The sequence below is a fragment of the Mesocricetus auratus genome, unplaced genomic scaffold (assembly GCF_017639785.1).
Source record: "Mesocricetus auratus isolate SY011 unplaced genomic scaffold, BCM_Maur_2.0 Super-Scaffold_100691, whole genome shotgun sequence".
Lineage (NCBI taxonomy): Eukaryota > Metazoa > Chordata > Mammalia > Rodentia > Cricetidae > Mesocricetus > Mesocricetus auratus.
In genome coordinates this window covers 3,553,860-3,569,358 of record NW_024429267.1, presented here as the reverse complement: position 1 = coordinate 3,569,358, position 15,499 = coordinate 3,553,860, and the positions used below count along the sequence as shown (strand labels likewise).

The 15,499-nt window shown below is 39.6% G+C and overlaps 1 protein-coding gene across 6 annotated transcripts in view; it reads left to right on the top strand.

Moving 5' to 3' along the window:
* The window catches only part of Iqch (IQ motif containing H), a 193,244-nt gene that overhangs the window by 98,844 nt on the left and 78,901 nt on the right, over positions 1–15,499 (top strand). For all 6 annotated transcript variants that reach the window (XM_040739798.1, XM_040739801.1, XM_040739804.1 and 3 more), the window contains 3 exons: positions 629–804; positions 8,530–8,802; positions 13,776–13,967. In XM_040739798.1, the coding sequence (XP_040595732.1) occupies positions 629–804; positions 8,530–8,802; positions 13,776–13,967 (641 nt within the window). The remainder of the gene's footprint in view (positions 1–628; positions 805–8,529; positions 8,803–13,775; positions 13,968–15,499) is intronic.

Genomic DNA, 15,499 nt, shown 5'->3' with positions numbered 1-15,499 from the left:
GTTAGTTATTTTGTGAATGAATTAATAGCTCCATCCGCTGCTAATTTCCATCCATATGCCCTTAAAATGTTCCGCAGCAGAGTGAGTAGTCTCATCTCACTATTCCATTTGGACCAGATACTCAATTAGGTCGTTTTCTGTGCGTGCATTAAGAAGAACATCTTGTGGAAGAAAGCAGTTGGGGCAGTGTTTTCTCTGGACTAGGAACCGTTAGATGTGTTACTGAGGCAATATAATCCTCTCTGGGAGTGGAGCTGGGACAGGTTGTTTCAGCTTTCTAAAGTTAACAGCTCTGCTTTATAATTTGCTGACCTGAATGGAATACATTCCCAATGATGCTAAAGGGCATGGTTCAGATGGATTCCTGTGCATTATCTGAAACTTTGCTTCCATGTTCCCTCACAGTCTTCTGTATTTTGTTGGTGGTAGTATCTTTTCTTTAGAGAAATGATAAAGTGCAGAAAGGCTGCTTTAGATTGCTGAGACACGTGCAAAGCCAATCTAAATTAACTTTGGTGTGGCTTTTGGATATGCTCTTTGTTTTAAACTACTGTAGCATCAATTGGCAGAGTTCATCATGTCATTTACCTTTATATCAGTAATTAACATTGTGCCCGTTATTTCTTAGATCCCAATGTCAATGTCATCTACATCTGCTCCCATCCTATGAATGATGAGTTAAAGCTGTACTACAAAAAACTCCTGAGTCTACAAGCAGCTGTCAAGTCGGGGTACTATGAGGATAGGAGTGACCTGCAGAACAGGTTCAGAATTATCACCCCTGAAGCTGTAAACATCTTCACTGTGAGTTTGTCTTCTAATTACTATGGCTTCAGGGATGCAGTAAAATTAAATTGGAAATTTTATAACTTGCAATGCTCTGGTACACATCAGTGAAATATTATTGCAAGTTTAACAGCTTTGCTGATTAGACTACTAGTTGGACTGTAGGAAATAAATACCACAGTTTAACTTTCAAACTTAGCTGAGCTGTCCCTGCCCAGTTTCTCTGTGGCAGAAACCTAATTGCAGCTACTGGGAGGCACAATCAAATAGATAGATTTATAACATTTATCACTCCTTTTTCTTAATTTATGTGTAGTTCACCAGGACAGTGAAAGGCTGGCCAGGCCTATGCAGCCATAAGACTACTCAGGTAGAGAAAGTGGACCAGGGCCCCTGATTTCTGACTTGCACACAGGTATTCCTTGTCACCCCATACTTTCATACTTTTAGGACCTTTCCACATCACATGATCCTGTATGAACAAGGTTCACATCCTAATGGATAGAATGGACTCTTAAGTCTGCACAAGAGCTACTAAGACATTTATAGAACCATGAGGGCAGTGTTCTAGTCAAAGATAGCACAACGGATGACTTGAAAGGGACTTCTCTTTCACACACATTTTATTATCTAATGAGCTAAACAATTTTGAAGTTTGTTTTAAAAAGAAAGACTCTGTATTTGCTAATAGATCGCGCTCTCCATTTATAGATGAGGTACACTATAGTCAGCTCTCCACGTATTACCAGAGAAAGTGGTGGCAGGGAGGGGGATTAAACCTGAGAGAGTTCCACAGGGGCTGCAGGGAGGAGTGCTGCCGTAGCCTTTCGGCTTTGTATATGCTCAGTGAGGCACCTTCTGCATTCACTCTCGTCCATCAAGACCAACTCTCAGCAGAGGACACCTCAGAGATGGCATTCTGCTCAGCTCTGCTTCACTGGCACATCTGGCTGTGGAAAGGGAAGACAACTTACTTATACTCTGGGGGTCTTTCATACCCCCATCAAATGTAGGGATCTCAGGTGCTTCCCTGATATCCCACGCCCCCTGTGGCACAACTGATGTAGACGTTAGGAAGCAAAGAAGAAAACACCAAAACCCATTTGTGTTTAGTGAAACTGTTGATATTCTCAGATCCAGAAACTCAAGCTAACACCTGCTAGCTGCCAGTAGAGTGTGTGCACCTCTGAAATGCCTGTAGAACTGAAGAGGCATTGGCAAGGAAGGGGATTTGTGATATGGATGGTAGGTAAAGTGACATTTATTGGATTCTTAGCATACATTTTTTCATTTGAGCCCCACACAATGTGGCAACACAGAAATATCTGCTCTCTTTTTATTGCTGCAGAAACCAAAACTCATTTTCTAGTTCAATGTATCTGGTAGGGCCAGATTGTGAACCAAAATCTGTCTCCTCTAGGTCACTATTACACACGGGAATGACCGTTTTGTTTGTTGATGACCCAGTGGCCGTGGGCAAGCCTCCTTAGCTTTCTTGTCCTCTGTTCTTCATCCATGAAATGGGGTGATAGATTGGGTAATTCCAAAGTCCTCTCCCAGCCTGTAGTCCTCATCGCTGAGAAGGCTGCCCTGGCAGTGCCCTTCTCACTTCCAGGCTAGAGCCAGGCAGCTGGCACCATCGACAGCCTCAGCTCCAGCCAGTGCAGGTCTTCATCTTGGTGATCAGGTAGAAACAGGTAGGCAAGGTTTGAAGTACTCAATCTTGCTGCTTGGAGCTTGAATTCAAATTATTTGAGTGATTAATCATTCATAGGCAATCAACTTTTTAAAACACAAAAATTAAACTCTCACTTTCAAATCAGTTTTGCTCCTGTTTAGCTATTGCTTTATTTCTTTTTAATGGGCCTGAGAGATTGTGTCAGTGCTGATTTTCATTCAAATGGATGGCTTTGAGGAGATTTTTTAAAGCGTGCCAAAAATCTGTTTGTGCATCTTTCCAAGTTACCAGAATGTAAAGCTAGAATTGTGCGTGTATAAAAGTCATCATGCCTATTTTGGAGCATTTTAATGTTTATGAAGACATTCTAAACAACTACCTTTGTCTCAGGTCAAAAGTAAGAAATAAGTGGTGGTAAAAGTGAATGTAGCCTTACGGAAGGGCATAGGAACATTTTTAGATCTTTGTTATCTGTGGTGTTTTGCTATCTGGAACTGATGATGCTGATTTTCTCTAAATGGTCTCACAAGACCTGAGGTCAGTGGCGTGTCCTCTGCCACCACTTACTTACATTTGAATCTTTATTAAACATAAACTGAAGATAGTATTATGGCACACCATCATTTCTGAAGACTAAGGCATGCTCAGAAAGACATGGAGCTAGAGAGAATATTGTCAGCAGAGTTGTGTAAATCTAGAGGAGACAGAAATGTACCCTGGCTGGACATGTACTCGGAGGTTGAACTTGATTGCTATGTGCTTTCCCTTCTTCACAGTTCATAAACCCACAGGCCTTCACTTCTCACTTTATAAGAAAAGTTGTAGTAGACCAGTTGTGCTCACTGGGTTCAAATCCTCTGCTTTATGCAGAGCTGTGTATCTTTGGACAAATCATTCATGTCCATGGCAAGGACTGTCGTACAGATCAAATGAGAGACGATGTAAGAAAGATCAAGCTTCTATTTTAAAGGCTTATATTATTTTTAGTCTATATGTGTGCATGTGTAGGTGCTCACAGAGACCAGAAGAGGTTGTTGGATTCCCTAGAGTTAGAGCTGTTGTAAACCACCTGATGTGGGCACTGGGAACTGAACTTGAGTCCTCTGGAAAAGTAGCAAGTGCTGTTACCCATTGAGTTATCATTCCAGATCCAGCCCTGAGCTTCTTAATCTATCATCAAATACCCTATTGTAACTCAAGTCAGGAGCAATTCTGGGTGTGTTTTATTTGTTTGACATCTTCACATTGAAGTGATTTGTGGGAAAAGGAAAGCAATTAGTTAAACAGGAGGGTAGGTGGCCAGCTCCAGGCAGCCACCACTCTCAGAAGTGTATCTGGGATGTGAGTCACTTATGTTAGAAAAGTCATATTGTAGAGATCTAAGGCAGAGACTTAAACTCATGACTTGGAGGAAGGGCCCAAAAGTAAATTACCTAATTTTCCTCAGAGGAGCTCTGAATTTTTTTCTCTCTCTCTTTTAACTGGGATAAACAATATATAAGATAAAATTTTTATCATCTCAGACATTTTTTAGGGAACAGTTCTGTAGTGTTAAGGACATTCATATTGTACAGATGTCACTATCATCTATCTCAGAACTTTAATCATGTCAGCAGAAGCTCTATGCACATTATATAACTATGGAAGTGCTCTGGCTTTACTTAGGAGGTCTTTCAAGATGGAAGGAACTTAGAGACTTCCTTTCCGAACTCTCACTTGAATATAAGGAGCTGAGTTTCAGAAAGGCTGGGTGTTTTATGCCCTAACTTCTTAACTCTTGGTTGCAAACTGAATGTGAAGGTTTTCAAAATGTTTCTAGACATTCTTTGACCAATAGTTAATTCAAAATCAATTCCTAATGAATCCAATGCATTTTTCCGTGACACTTGTTTATGTCACTGGATACAAATGTCCTGGAGCCTCAGTTCTGACCAGACAATTTGTATCTATCTATCTATCTATCTATCTATCTATCTATCTATCTATCTATCTATTTTTGTTTTTTGAGACAGACTTTCTCAGTGTATCCTTGGCTGTCCTGAACTCCCTCTGTAGATCAAGCTGGCCTGGATCTCACACCTGCCTCTGCCTCCCAAGTGCTGGGGCTAAAGGCATGCACCACCACCTCTTGGCCTGACCAGACAACTTGTACACACTGCACTGCACATGCCTTCATGGCAAAGAAATGCCAGTTGAAATGTTGCTTTTATTTCTTATGCATATGAGTATTTTGCCTGCATGTATGTCTCTGCACCTCATCTGTGCCTGATACCCACTGAAGCCAGAAGAGGGCATCGGATCCACTGATGCTAGAGTTTCAGACACTTGTGTACTGCCATGTGATTACTTGGAATTGAACCCAAGTCCTCTGCAAGAGCAGCAAGTGCTCTTAATCCCTGAGCCATCCTCCAGCCCCAAACAGTGCCAACTACCATTGCCTAAAAGACCTCCTCAGCTGGAGACTATAATGTAGTATGAACTGCAGTGTTTTTACTCCATGTCTTAGGGCTTCTATTGCTATGATGAACACCATGTCCACAAGCAACTTGGAGAGGAGAGGGTTTATTTCACCTTAGAGCTTATAGTCTATCATGAAGGAAAGTCAGTGCAGGAACTGAAGGCAAGTATGCAGAGGGAGGAATTTGAAACAGAGACCATGGAGGAGTGCTGCTTACTAGCTTGCTTTCTATGACTTGCTCGTCTTACTTTTTATCCAACTCAGAACTATCTGCCCAGGGGTGTCTTCACCCCTAATGAGGCAGCTGTGTGCCACCATGTGATTGCTGGGAACCTAACCCATGTCAGGTCCTCTGCAAGAACAGCAACGTAGGCCCTCCTGTATCAATCATCAATCAATAAAATGCCTCTTAGGTCAATCTAATGGGGGGGCATTTTCTCAATTGAGGTTACTCTTTCTAGATGACTCTAGCTTGTATTAAGTCAACAAAAGCTAACAAACACACTGTACATACATACTTTTCTGCTTTTATAGGAGTATGGGTTAATTACAGAACTCAAAGACATTTGATATTTTCCTATCATCATTCCCCAGCAAGTAAGTATCAAATTTGTAGTTTTACATTGCATTCTACTAGACTGCTTGATTTTTAAAAATTGCTGTTTGAGGGGCTGGAGAGATGGCTCAACTGTTAAGAGCACTGACTGTTCCTCCAGAGGACTGGGGTTAGGTTCTTAGCACACACATGGTGGCTCATAAACACCTGTAACTCCAGTAGAAGGGGCTCCTTGCATAAGTAAACATGGTGCACATAAACTCACATGGGCACACACCCATACACATAAATAAAAAATGTGTTTAAATGCTGCTGAATTTCTTACTGAGTTATAGTTTTAAAAACTGTTGAATTAATTTTGACTTGGGATCAGAAATTTTGGCAAAGTAGCATTTTCAGCATTGATGACTATAAAATTAAAAATATTGATCAATTCTGAGAAAATATTTATTGAAGATGTTCTATTCCCAAAGTATCAAATATTCAGCAAAAACTTAATTTTTTATTAAAAATGAACATGCATATAATCTCAATAGTATATGAATTTTCTTTCATCTTTAATAAGTGATAAAATTATACACATACCAAAGAATTGTTTTAAAATAAATTTGTGACTTTTTATCAACAAAAGTTTGATTTGTATAACTATTTTATAAACACCCAGAGTTGCATAACAATTTCTATGGGGGGTGTGACAAGCAGGAAAACATTTAAGCAGACTTGTTCTAAATCACCCAGTAAGTTACAGATTCATTTAAGACCAAGAGTTAGGGCTTTCCTAGCTCAACTCTCTTGCTTGCACACTTGCAAGATTATACCCTGAAACCATTTATAGACAGCTGCATTGGATGTTCTTAAACACAGTCATTCACATTTCTTCACATTTTTTGTTTAGATAAATAAATTTTCCTTAAAATTGTACTAGGTGCTACCTTCTAAAACCCTTCGAATTCCTCAAGCGTCCAGTACCTTTGCATTATATTAGTTGTATGACATTTTAATGGTTTTACTTTATCTATCTATCTATCTATCTATCTATCTATCTATCTATCTATCTATTTATCTAATTATCTATCTATCAGTTTTTTAAGAAAGGGTTTCTCTGTGTAACAGCCCTGGCTGTCCTGGAATTCACCATGTAGACCAAGCTGGCCTTGAACTCACAGAGATCTGCCTGCCTCTGCCTCCCTCCCAAGTGCTGGGATTAAAGATGTGTGCTACCATGCCTGGCTCTAATGGTTTTAGTTTTAAAATTCCCAATAAAATATTACTATCATTATGGACTATTGGCCCAGTGTTATGCATGTTCATAATCTTATTTCAGTCTTGGAGCAACTCCAGCATACAGGTAATTTTTTTACTCTAGTTTGACAAATAAAGAAATGGGCAGCCAGGTGTTGGTGGCGCATGCCTTTAACCCCAGCACTCAGGAGGCAGAGGCAGGCAGATCTCTGTGAGTTTGAAGCCACCCTGGTCTCCAGAGCAAGTTCCAAGTCAGCCTCCAAAGCAATAGAGAGAAACTCTTGTCTCAAAAAACCTAAACCAAAACAAAACAAAACAAAAAAATGGGTTCATGGAGTCTAAGTTATATACAAGTTCATACATATAAGTAATAGAACTAGATATACAGCAGATGAACTTGACTACAAACTCGCAGCATTTTCTTGGGTTCCATGCTATCCTCTCTTGAACAGAATGTGAACACAATGTAGCAGTTCAACAGTAGACTTAGTCTAAGGTTCTTATATTCCATCCTTCAGCAATGGTTTTTCCATGCCCATCTTCACCTTTTAAAAGCTTCCCCATGCCTCGAAATGGACTTCGTCTTCCGTGCTTACCATGCTCCCATGTATGTTACAAGGGCTTCACAGTGCATTATCTCATTCAATCCTCACAACATCCCTAAGGCTGGAACTGTTACACACACCTTACAGATGAGGACATGGAAGCTTGCTGAAAACAATTAACTTAATAGATTAAAACAGGTGGAAAGAGAGAGAAGAGAGGACAGGAAGGGAAGGAGGGAGAGAGGGAGGGAAGGAAGGAGGGAGGGAGGGAGGGAGAGTCTATATAAAGGAGAACACTATGGGGCTTTTTCCTTCATTTTTTGTATTGATTTTCCAGATGCTTTAGTGTTAAACCATGCCAGAAGTGTGTGGAGATGGAGAGGAGGGGGGAGAGAGGGAGAGAGAGGGAGGGAGAGGGAGAGAGAGGGAGGGAGAGGGAGAGAGAGAGAGAGAGGGAGAGAGAGAGAGAGGGAGAGAGAGAGAGAGGGAGAGTGCTGTCCCACTCCTTGAAGGCTGAGCTGAAACACTGTATGAGGTTTGCCCATCTGTCTGTCTTCTACCCTGCTAGATATGAATAAAATCACTTTTTAATAGAATGAGACAGTCACAGGCATTGCTGAGCCAGGTCTACCTAGTCAAAATAGGATTTTAAAAAGTTTGTATTGGAAAAGAAATTTGAGTCTTGCTGTAATTTTCAAATATTTTCTATTCCTTATTGTTTTCCAAAGTGTTGGCTAGAACCCTGGTAATCACTGTAAATCATATGTTCTCAGAAAAGGATTCTGGGTGAGAGTTTGGGGGAGGGGATCAAATCAAATACCTTTCTCCTTTGGAAACACTGAAAACATTGCCGGCTTAGGAGTCTATATAGAGTCTATATAGAGGAGAACACTATGGGGCCTTTTCCTTCATTTTTTTGTATCGATTTTCCAGATGCTTTAGTGTTAAACCATGCCAGAAGTGTGTGGAGATGAATCACTATTATCCAAAGGCCGCCAGCCTCTTTTCCTTCTGACAGAAGGATAATTCCACGTGGATCAAATAAATACAGATGTGTAGTAATTAGTTCTATTCCCAGTGAGCCTATTTCCAACACACTAAAGATGTGAGCGATTATGGAACCTCACCCCAACAGCTTTTATCAATTTAAACGGCTAAACAACAGGATAGGTCATAACCCAGCCTGCTATTAATAATGTATTTACTATGTACAACATTACAAATTGGGACACCTTTTAAGAGGGGTGATTTGATTGTCCTCCAGAAGCATCACATGTGCCTGGCCACTCACCTGATGTACAGTCCCAAGGCAATCAAAAGAATCAAAAATCTCATCCAAGGAAAGGAGGCCTACATCGTGGGCGGGCTCCTCCACAGAGACGACTTGGCTGTGGCTGATATGCTGAACGTACCCATCCTGGGCTCAGAGCCCGAGCTTGTTCACCTTTACAGTGGCAAGTCTGGAAGTAAACGGATCTTTGACAGTGATAATGTGCCAATGCCTCCTGGAATATATGACATCTATACTTACCAGCAGGTATGTAGGGTGGCTCTGTTCAGATGTCTTCTATCCCCTTGACATTGTACGGCTTCGGGTAATCTGCTTCCAGCCCTACCCAGTGAAGAGATCTACATTATGCCTTTGTGTTTGTTAGGCTTGTGTTTGTTTGTTTTCCATACCGTGAACTGAACTCAGGTCTTCTCACATGGCAGGTAAGAACTGTGTGGTTTTATCTTCAGCTCTCTTTTAACTTTTTGAGACAGAGTTTTACCAAGTTACACAGGCTGTCCTTGAACTTGTGGTTCCCAAGAATTTATGATTACATGTCTGAACTACCAGGCCTGGAGTTTTCAAAAGGCTTACCTGTTGGGTTAAGTTACTAAGTGCTTGTTAAAATTAATCATTGGAACTAATTTGTCAGCATTTGCCTTGATATCTATTAGTTCATCACCACATTTGCCATTCAGTCATTTAATAGGACCCTAAGAACACGAGAGCCTGTTTTGGCAAAGAAGTGGGTTTGGAAGCTTTTAAGAGTCCTTGGTGAGACTGCAGAATACTGAATACATCATTCTTTGACCCTACAAAGAGTAGAAACAGGAAGTAAATTGACCTGAGAAATAAAACTACTTCCAGGTTTCCCTTGGTTTACCCAGTCTGTGACTCTACACTCCTCTAGAAATATTTTCATTCTGATTTGCTCCGGCATTTATTCTCCCATTTAACTGCCATCTGTTTACATAATAAAGAAGATTAAAAGACAAACTGCAGGCTGTTAACATTTCCAAACCTCTAATTTTGAATTTCTCTTGACCAGTTGTCAGAGCCAATCACAAATGATCTCTTTTCCCTTCTTCTTGGAAAATTAAGGAACCGTGAGCATTGAGGCAGCGAATAAGGGTCGGATTTGGGGATCTCCCTCTACTCTCAGTTGTTTGGTCAGGATGCTCCTCACAGCATAGCCACTGAGAACAAAATGCTGCCTTTAAGCAAATCACACTTTTGAAAGACCGTTTGGAGGACACTGAATTCATCGAGCTGCCCTAAAGTATTGGAGTCTTGCTATAGAGAGTTCCCAGCCAACAACTGGCTTATAGCAGAAACACAGTCTGGGATTTTAGTTGAAGAATGATGGAGAGATTTCCACTGTCATTAACTTCCACTGAAATTTGAAGGTATCAAGGTAGATTGCTTGATTTTGCTTCTTAATGGAATGTTCTGGCTGACAACCTTAATGTGGGAGAAACAGATTTTTGAATGATACAATTGAATGCACATACTACACTAAACAATCTTCATGTCTTTAAAATGCATGTGTAAAATTTGTATCAAGTCTTAGTTTCATCTTCATTGAGAATAACACAGGCAATCAATCTATGCTCTGAAATATTTTAGAATTTTATACATTAATTGTGGTTAAAGGTGTGGGCATATTTAATACAACACAAATTCTGTCTGGTTCTAGTATTCAGAAGTAGGACTAAAACCCTTCTCATAGACCCTCAGATTGAGGGATGTTATTGACATATAATGTGTATCAATAGTATAGCAGTAAGCCAAGTTGTAACTGAGTTCTGTGCTTGTTTGGAAGACATGCATCTGAGGTCAGCAATAACTGAAATACCCCACTGAGGCTTTCTAGATAGTAATGGCTCTACTTAATCAATCTGAGCATATCAGTATTTTGAATCTGCAGATGGTGATGAATCAATCCTGACTTTCTATTGACATGCATTGCAAATTTAAAGTGGGTGAAAAATGTGATTATTTTTTTTATGGCATCTAAGGAGAGTATTGTGTATGTAGTTATTTTTTTTAAGATTTATTTTATTTTATTACATATACAATGTTCTGCCTACATGCCAGAAGAAGACACCAGATTGAATTGTAGATGGTTGTGAGCCACCATGTGGTTGCTGGGAATTGAACTCAGGACCCCTGGAAGAGCAGTCAGTGCTCTTAACCTCTGAGCCATCTCTCCAGCCCCCAAACTGTGATTATTTTAACTTAGGTTAATAAGTATTCTTGGGTCTTAGTTGAATTTTTACAGTGGCAATTTTTCTGCTTCTGCTCTTCACCAATATAAATGAATCACAGCTAAAGATATATTACATTCTAAAAACATATTCAAACAGAAAATGATAAATGTTTGGAAATAGCAGAAAGTCATGTGGTTTATGACTGAGTTTTTAAAATCTAGCATAAGCACAGTGAGCATTTCCTGTTTTGATCCATAAAATAACCATGTAAGTCCCTTTCTGGCATGTGCTCTGTGTGAAATATTGACAGCTTTGGTTAAATAATCAAAAATGGCAATGCTATTTTAAAGCACTGTTCAATTTTCACTTAAAGATAGCACATAATTCTTCCAGTGGTGTAGTCTTTACAATACTATTGATCGTTTTCATTACTGTAGAGATCCTGCCACAGGCACCCATTTATAGGACTTTCAGAAGCAACAAATAATAGGATTTGGAGGAAACACATACTAATTCTGTTAGCATTTGAAGCCTCCAAGTATGCAATATATCTAAATACACAATTTTAAAGGCTATGCTGGAACACCTTTCCTTAAACTATCAAAATAAGTTTTTAGCCAATGTTAAGACTAAACAGCACTTCTATAACTTGTGACCACAGCACACACAAACCACAGCAAATATAATTAATATAGAACATAGCTAGCTGGAAAAATAAGGCATACAACCTTGGAAGACACAGCGGGAACCTCCTCATAGCCATATGTACGCAGACCACAGTGCTTATTTAAAGATCCAAAATATCAATAAATTGATAATTAGAGTGCTGAGACAATTTCATTTTCACCTTTATTGAATAACCCATAGTTGCCTGAGCTTTCTGGAAACCCCAAGTGTGGCTATCTTGCTATCTCTTCCACACTGCCATGTCATGTTGCATGCCCAAAACCATTTGCTGAATAGACACAATTCAGGATAACATATTGTGTGTGTGTGCCTTAAATTTTTTTTTAATTTTGCAGTTTCAGACCTCAGAAGAACCATTAGTCTTCAGTGCTTTCAAATTCTTTAGTTAAAAAATAAAAATCCATTTGGTAGTTAAAAGAATAGATGTACTACATAATTTTATGTCAACTTGACACAAGCTATAATCATCTCAGTAGAGGGAATTCAATTGAGAAAATATCTCCTTAAGATTGTGCTGTAGGCAGCCGGGCAGTGGTGGCGCACGCCTTTAATCCTAGCACTCGGGAGGCAGAGGCAGGAGGATCTCTGTGAGTTAAAGACCAGCCTGGTCTACATGAGCTAGTTCCAGGGCAGCCTCCAAAGCCACAGAGAAACCCTGTTTCAAAAAACAAGAACCAACAAACAAAAAAGATTGAGCTGTAGGCGAGCCTGTTAGGCATTTTCTTAATTAGTGATTGAAGTGGGAGGGCGTAGCCCATTGTGGGTGGGGCTACGCCTGAGCTGGTAATCCTGGGTTCTGTAAGTAATCAGATTGATAAAACCGTAAGGAACAAGCCATGAGTAACATCCTCCATGGTCTCTGCATCAGTTCCTGCCTCCAGGTTTCTGCCCTGTTTGAGTTCCTGTCCTGACTTCCTCCTTCAATGATGGACAGTGATGTGGAAGTGTAAAGAGAACCCTTTCCTCCCCAAGTTGTTTTGGTCATGATGTTTCATTACACCAGAGATAACCCTAACTAAGACAATAGAGAATAAGAATACGATGTCAAGTATAGGATGGCACAGGCAAGAATAGCATGGGTAGATACAGGAGACACAATGCTTAGTGTACAGACAACAAAGTCATTTTGTGATCTAATGAGCTGGTTCTCTTCAAAGCTGTAACAGAATGTTCTTATATAGAATTAATAGTCTTGCTAGAGAGACTTTTGTCTGATTCAAATACAACACAAATGACTTACTTACTTGGAAGCAGGTTGATTCTCAGGCTCCTCCTCTGACCTCTTTCTGCATTTCACCCTTCTCCAGCTATCTGCAGGCTTAGATATGATGCCCCATAAAGAGGGAATGAGTGTAGGGTTTGGAGTCAAAGCAATCCAAGAGAAGCCAGCTCTACCATTCAGTGCTGTATGATCATGGACAAGTCACTTAAATTAGTCAGCTTCTACTTACGTATTAAATGGAAACACTAATGGTGCTTTCATCATAGGTTATTATTTTAATTTGGAAACTCATGTAGAGGATACATGTGGCAAGGGCTGGTTCCTACTGAGTGTTCAGTAATGTTAGTCACTATTGTTCTCACTATCATTTTGGAATTAAAGCGTGGATTTGGATCCCTTAAAATTTCATCTATTTAAAGCACAGTTGTTGAGAGAGTATTTGTTTCATATCAAATGCAGGGCAGCTGACACTCCAGGAAGGCTGTTTCTACAAGTGATTTTTGTTAAGTTTTTATTTCTTTTTAAATCCTAAAAATAGAATCTTTTTTTCTAACATAATATTTTTCTTGAATTTCATCCCATTGTGATATGCAAGTGTTTTATCTCAGTCATTTGTCTTTCTCTATAATACATTCATTTATGTCACATATACAGGCAACTTACCTACTGGCCAAATAAATGTATGTTAGTGAGGGAAAATGCCTTATACATTACAGTATTTTTTTATTTTAGGTTACAGTATTTAAAAGCTCAACAAAGTTTTCAGGACTATATATTTTATAGTCTTAACATTATTTTTAAAAATCATTTGAAGATCCAAAAGGAAACACCTAAGATGCTGAGGAAGAAAGATGACAATACCAGGGTCCAGTTACAGATGCTTTTGTCCTCACAAGCCAACATAGTAATAGTTATTTAATTTCTCACAAATACAACTGTATTTTAAACATGACTTTTATACCGTTGTCTAGTGATGTCTTTATCTCATATATCACTTAAAGCTCCTTGATTTTTTTCTAATGAGTCGAAGGGAACCTAATAAACAGACTATGTAAAGTCTCAAAGTTACTACAACAGAAAGGAAATGCAGTTCATTGCTGTTCTGTACTTTTGCCTCACAGATGATAGAACAATTGAGCCAGTTGGTGACTGATCACCTACAAATCCGACGCTGGGTCTTTAAAATGAACACAGAATTTGGAGGAAATGGGACAGCATTTTGTGACATCCCTTCCCACCTCCAGTGCTACAAGTGGGTGCTAAAGGAGAGTAACAAGTACGGCCAAGAAGACTGGAAGAAGAAGTGGGCCCAAGTGAGTGTTGAGTGGCGCCGGGAACCCGTGCTGTGGATGGTTAGGAGACAAGGTTCCTCCTCCCAGACTCTGCTCTGTCACCTGTCCGCAGAGCCTCTCTGGGGCCTCACGCCTAGTGTACAACTTATTGGGTCACTTAAATGTCCGTTTGGGGGGCCCAAAACATCTTTCTCACACCTAAGAAATGACTAAAAAGCCATATTCAGGCAGCATTGCAAATCTTAGCATATGCCCTGAGCAGATCCTGTGCTTCTGTCAACTACTGTGATTAGTTGAGCTGTGTTTTAATATAGGAAGTCTACTAGCAAATGGTGGTCACTGTAAGTAATGTAAAAGAGCATGCTATCGGAAGCCATGGGTTTGAAGACACTCCAAAGAAATCTGTGTAACTATTGGTCCCTGTGAGATACTGAGAGAAGAATAGGCCCCACAAGAAAACTTCCAGCAAAAGCTGAGTAGTAGGCTCAGGGTCTCGACTATGAGTAGAAGTATGTAAATCTTTCCACATATGTGGGTGAAATTAATTATACAACCTCAGTCTGTTCCAATTTTTCTTAATAGTTGTACATGGTTTATGTTTAACCTGACCTCTGAACATTGTCCCACTTTGTATCCTTACCTCCAGCTTCTCTTTATCACCCCACCCTGTTTTGCCTGACCTACTAGGAAAAAGAAAATTGACAGGCAAACTCCTTATATGGTCCCTTTCCCCCAGCATGCGTAGCGGCAGGCCTTGCAGTGATTTGCATCTGCTTTGCGCATCCCACTACAGAAGTCTATGAATCAAGACACAAGTGATAGAAAGGAAGGGGCACACTGGTGGGAACCACATTATTCCTGGGCAAGTGGAATGATGAATAAATCTAGAGAACAGTCAGGAGGGAGAGTTCCCTTTGACAAATGGGTCGGTTCTCCCCATGATCTATTGGGGCTTTCTTCCCCCTCCAACAGTGAACAGACTAAATGCAGTACCTGTCATGGCTAGCTCTTTACATATTATTTAAAGGATACCAAAGTGAATTACTCTTCTAGAAAAAAAATAAAGCAAAGAAAATGTATTTAATTTTGAGGCCAGTAGAGGTTTCTCTTATGTTCTCTTTGAACTGGGTCTTATCTTCTTGAAGCAAAGCTGTTGAGTTTAAACCATGAAAAGGTCTAGCACTTTTATTTTAAAGAATTGAAATACTAGTGTGTATAGTGTTTACTGGACTCAGCATTTCAAACCAATAATTTTTAAAGAGTTCCCCTGACATTGGACTATAAACTGTTTGACTTTTGAGTTTTAAAAATATTTACACTACTGACATTTGGCTGAATTGTGGTTAGAAACCTCACTGTAGATTATTTAATTTCAATTATTTTAAACTATGCCATTTAAAATTGTTACTAAATACATTTGGCACTATTGTTAATGTTATTAAATTTGAAACTCTTAAATAATTAATGGTCTATTTAAATCATTTAAAAAACTTAACAGGGAAAAATAATTATTCAGAAATCCTGTTATAATGCAGGGCTCACGCTTAGCTGTG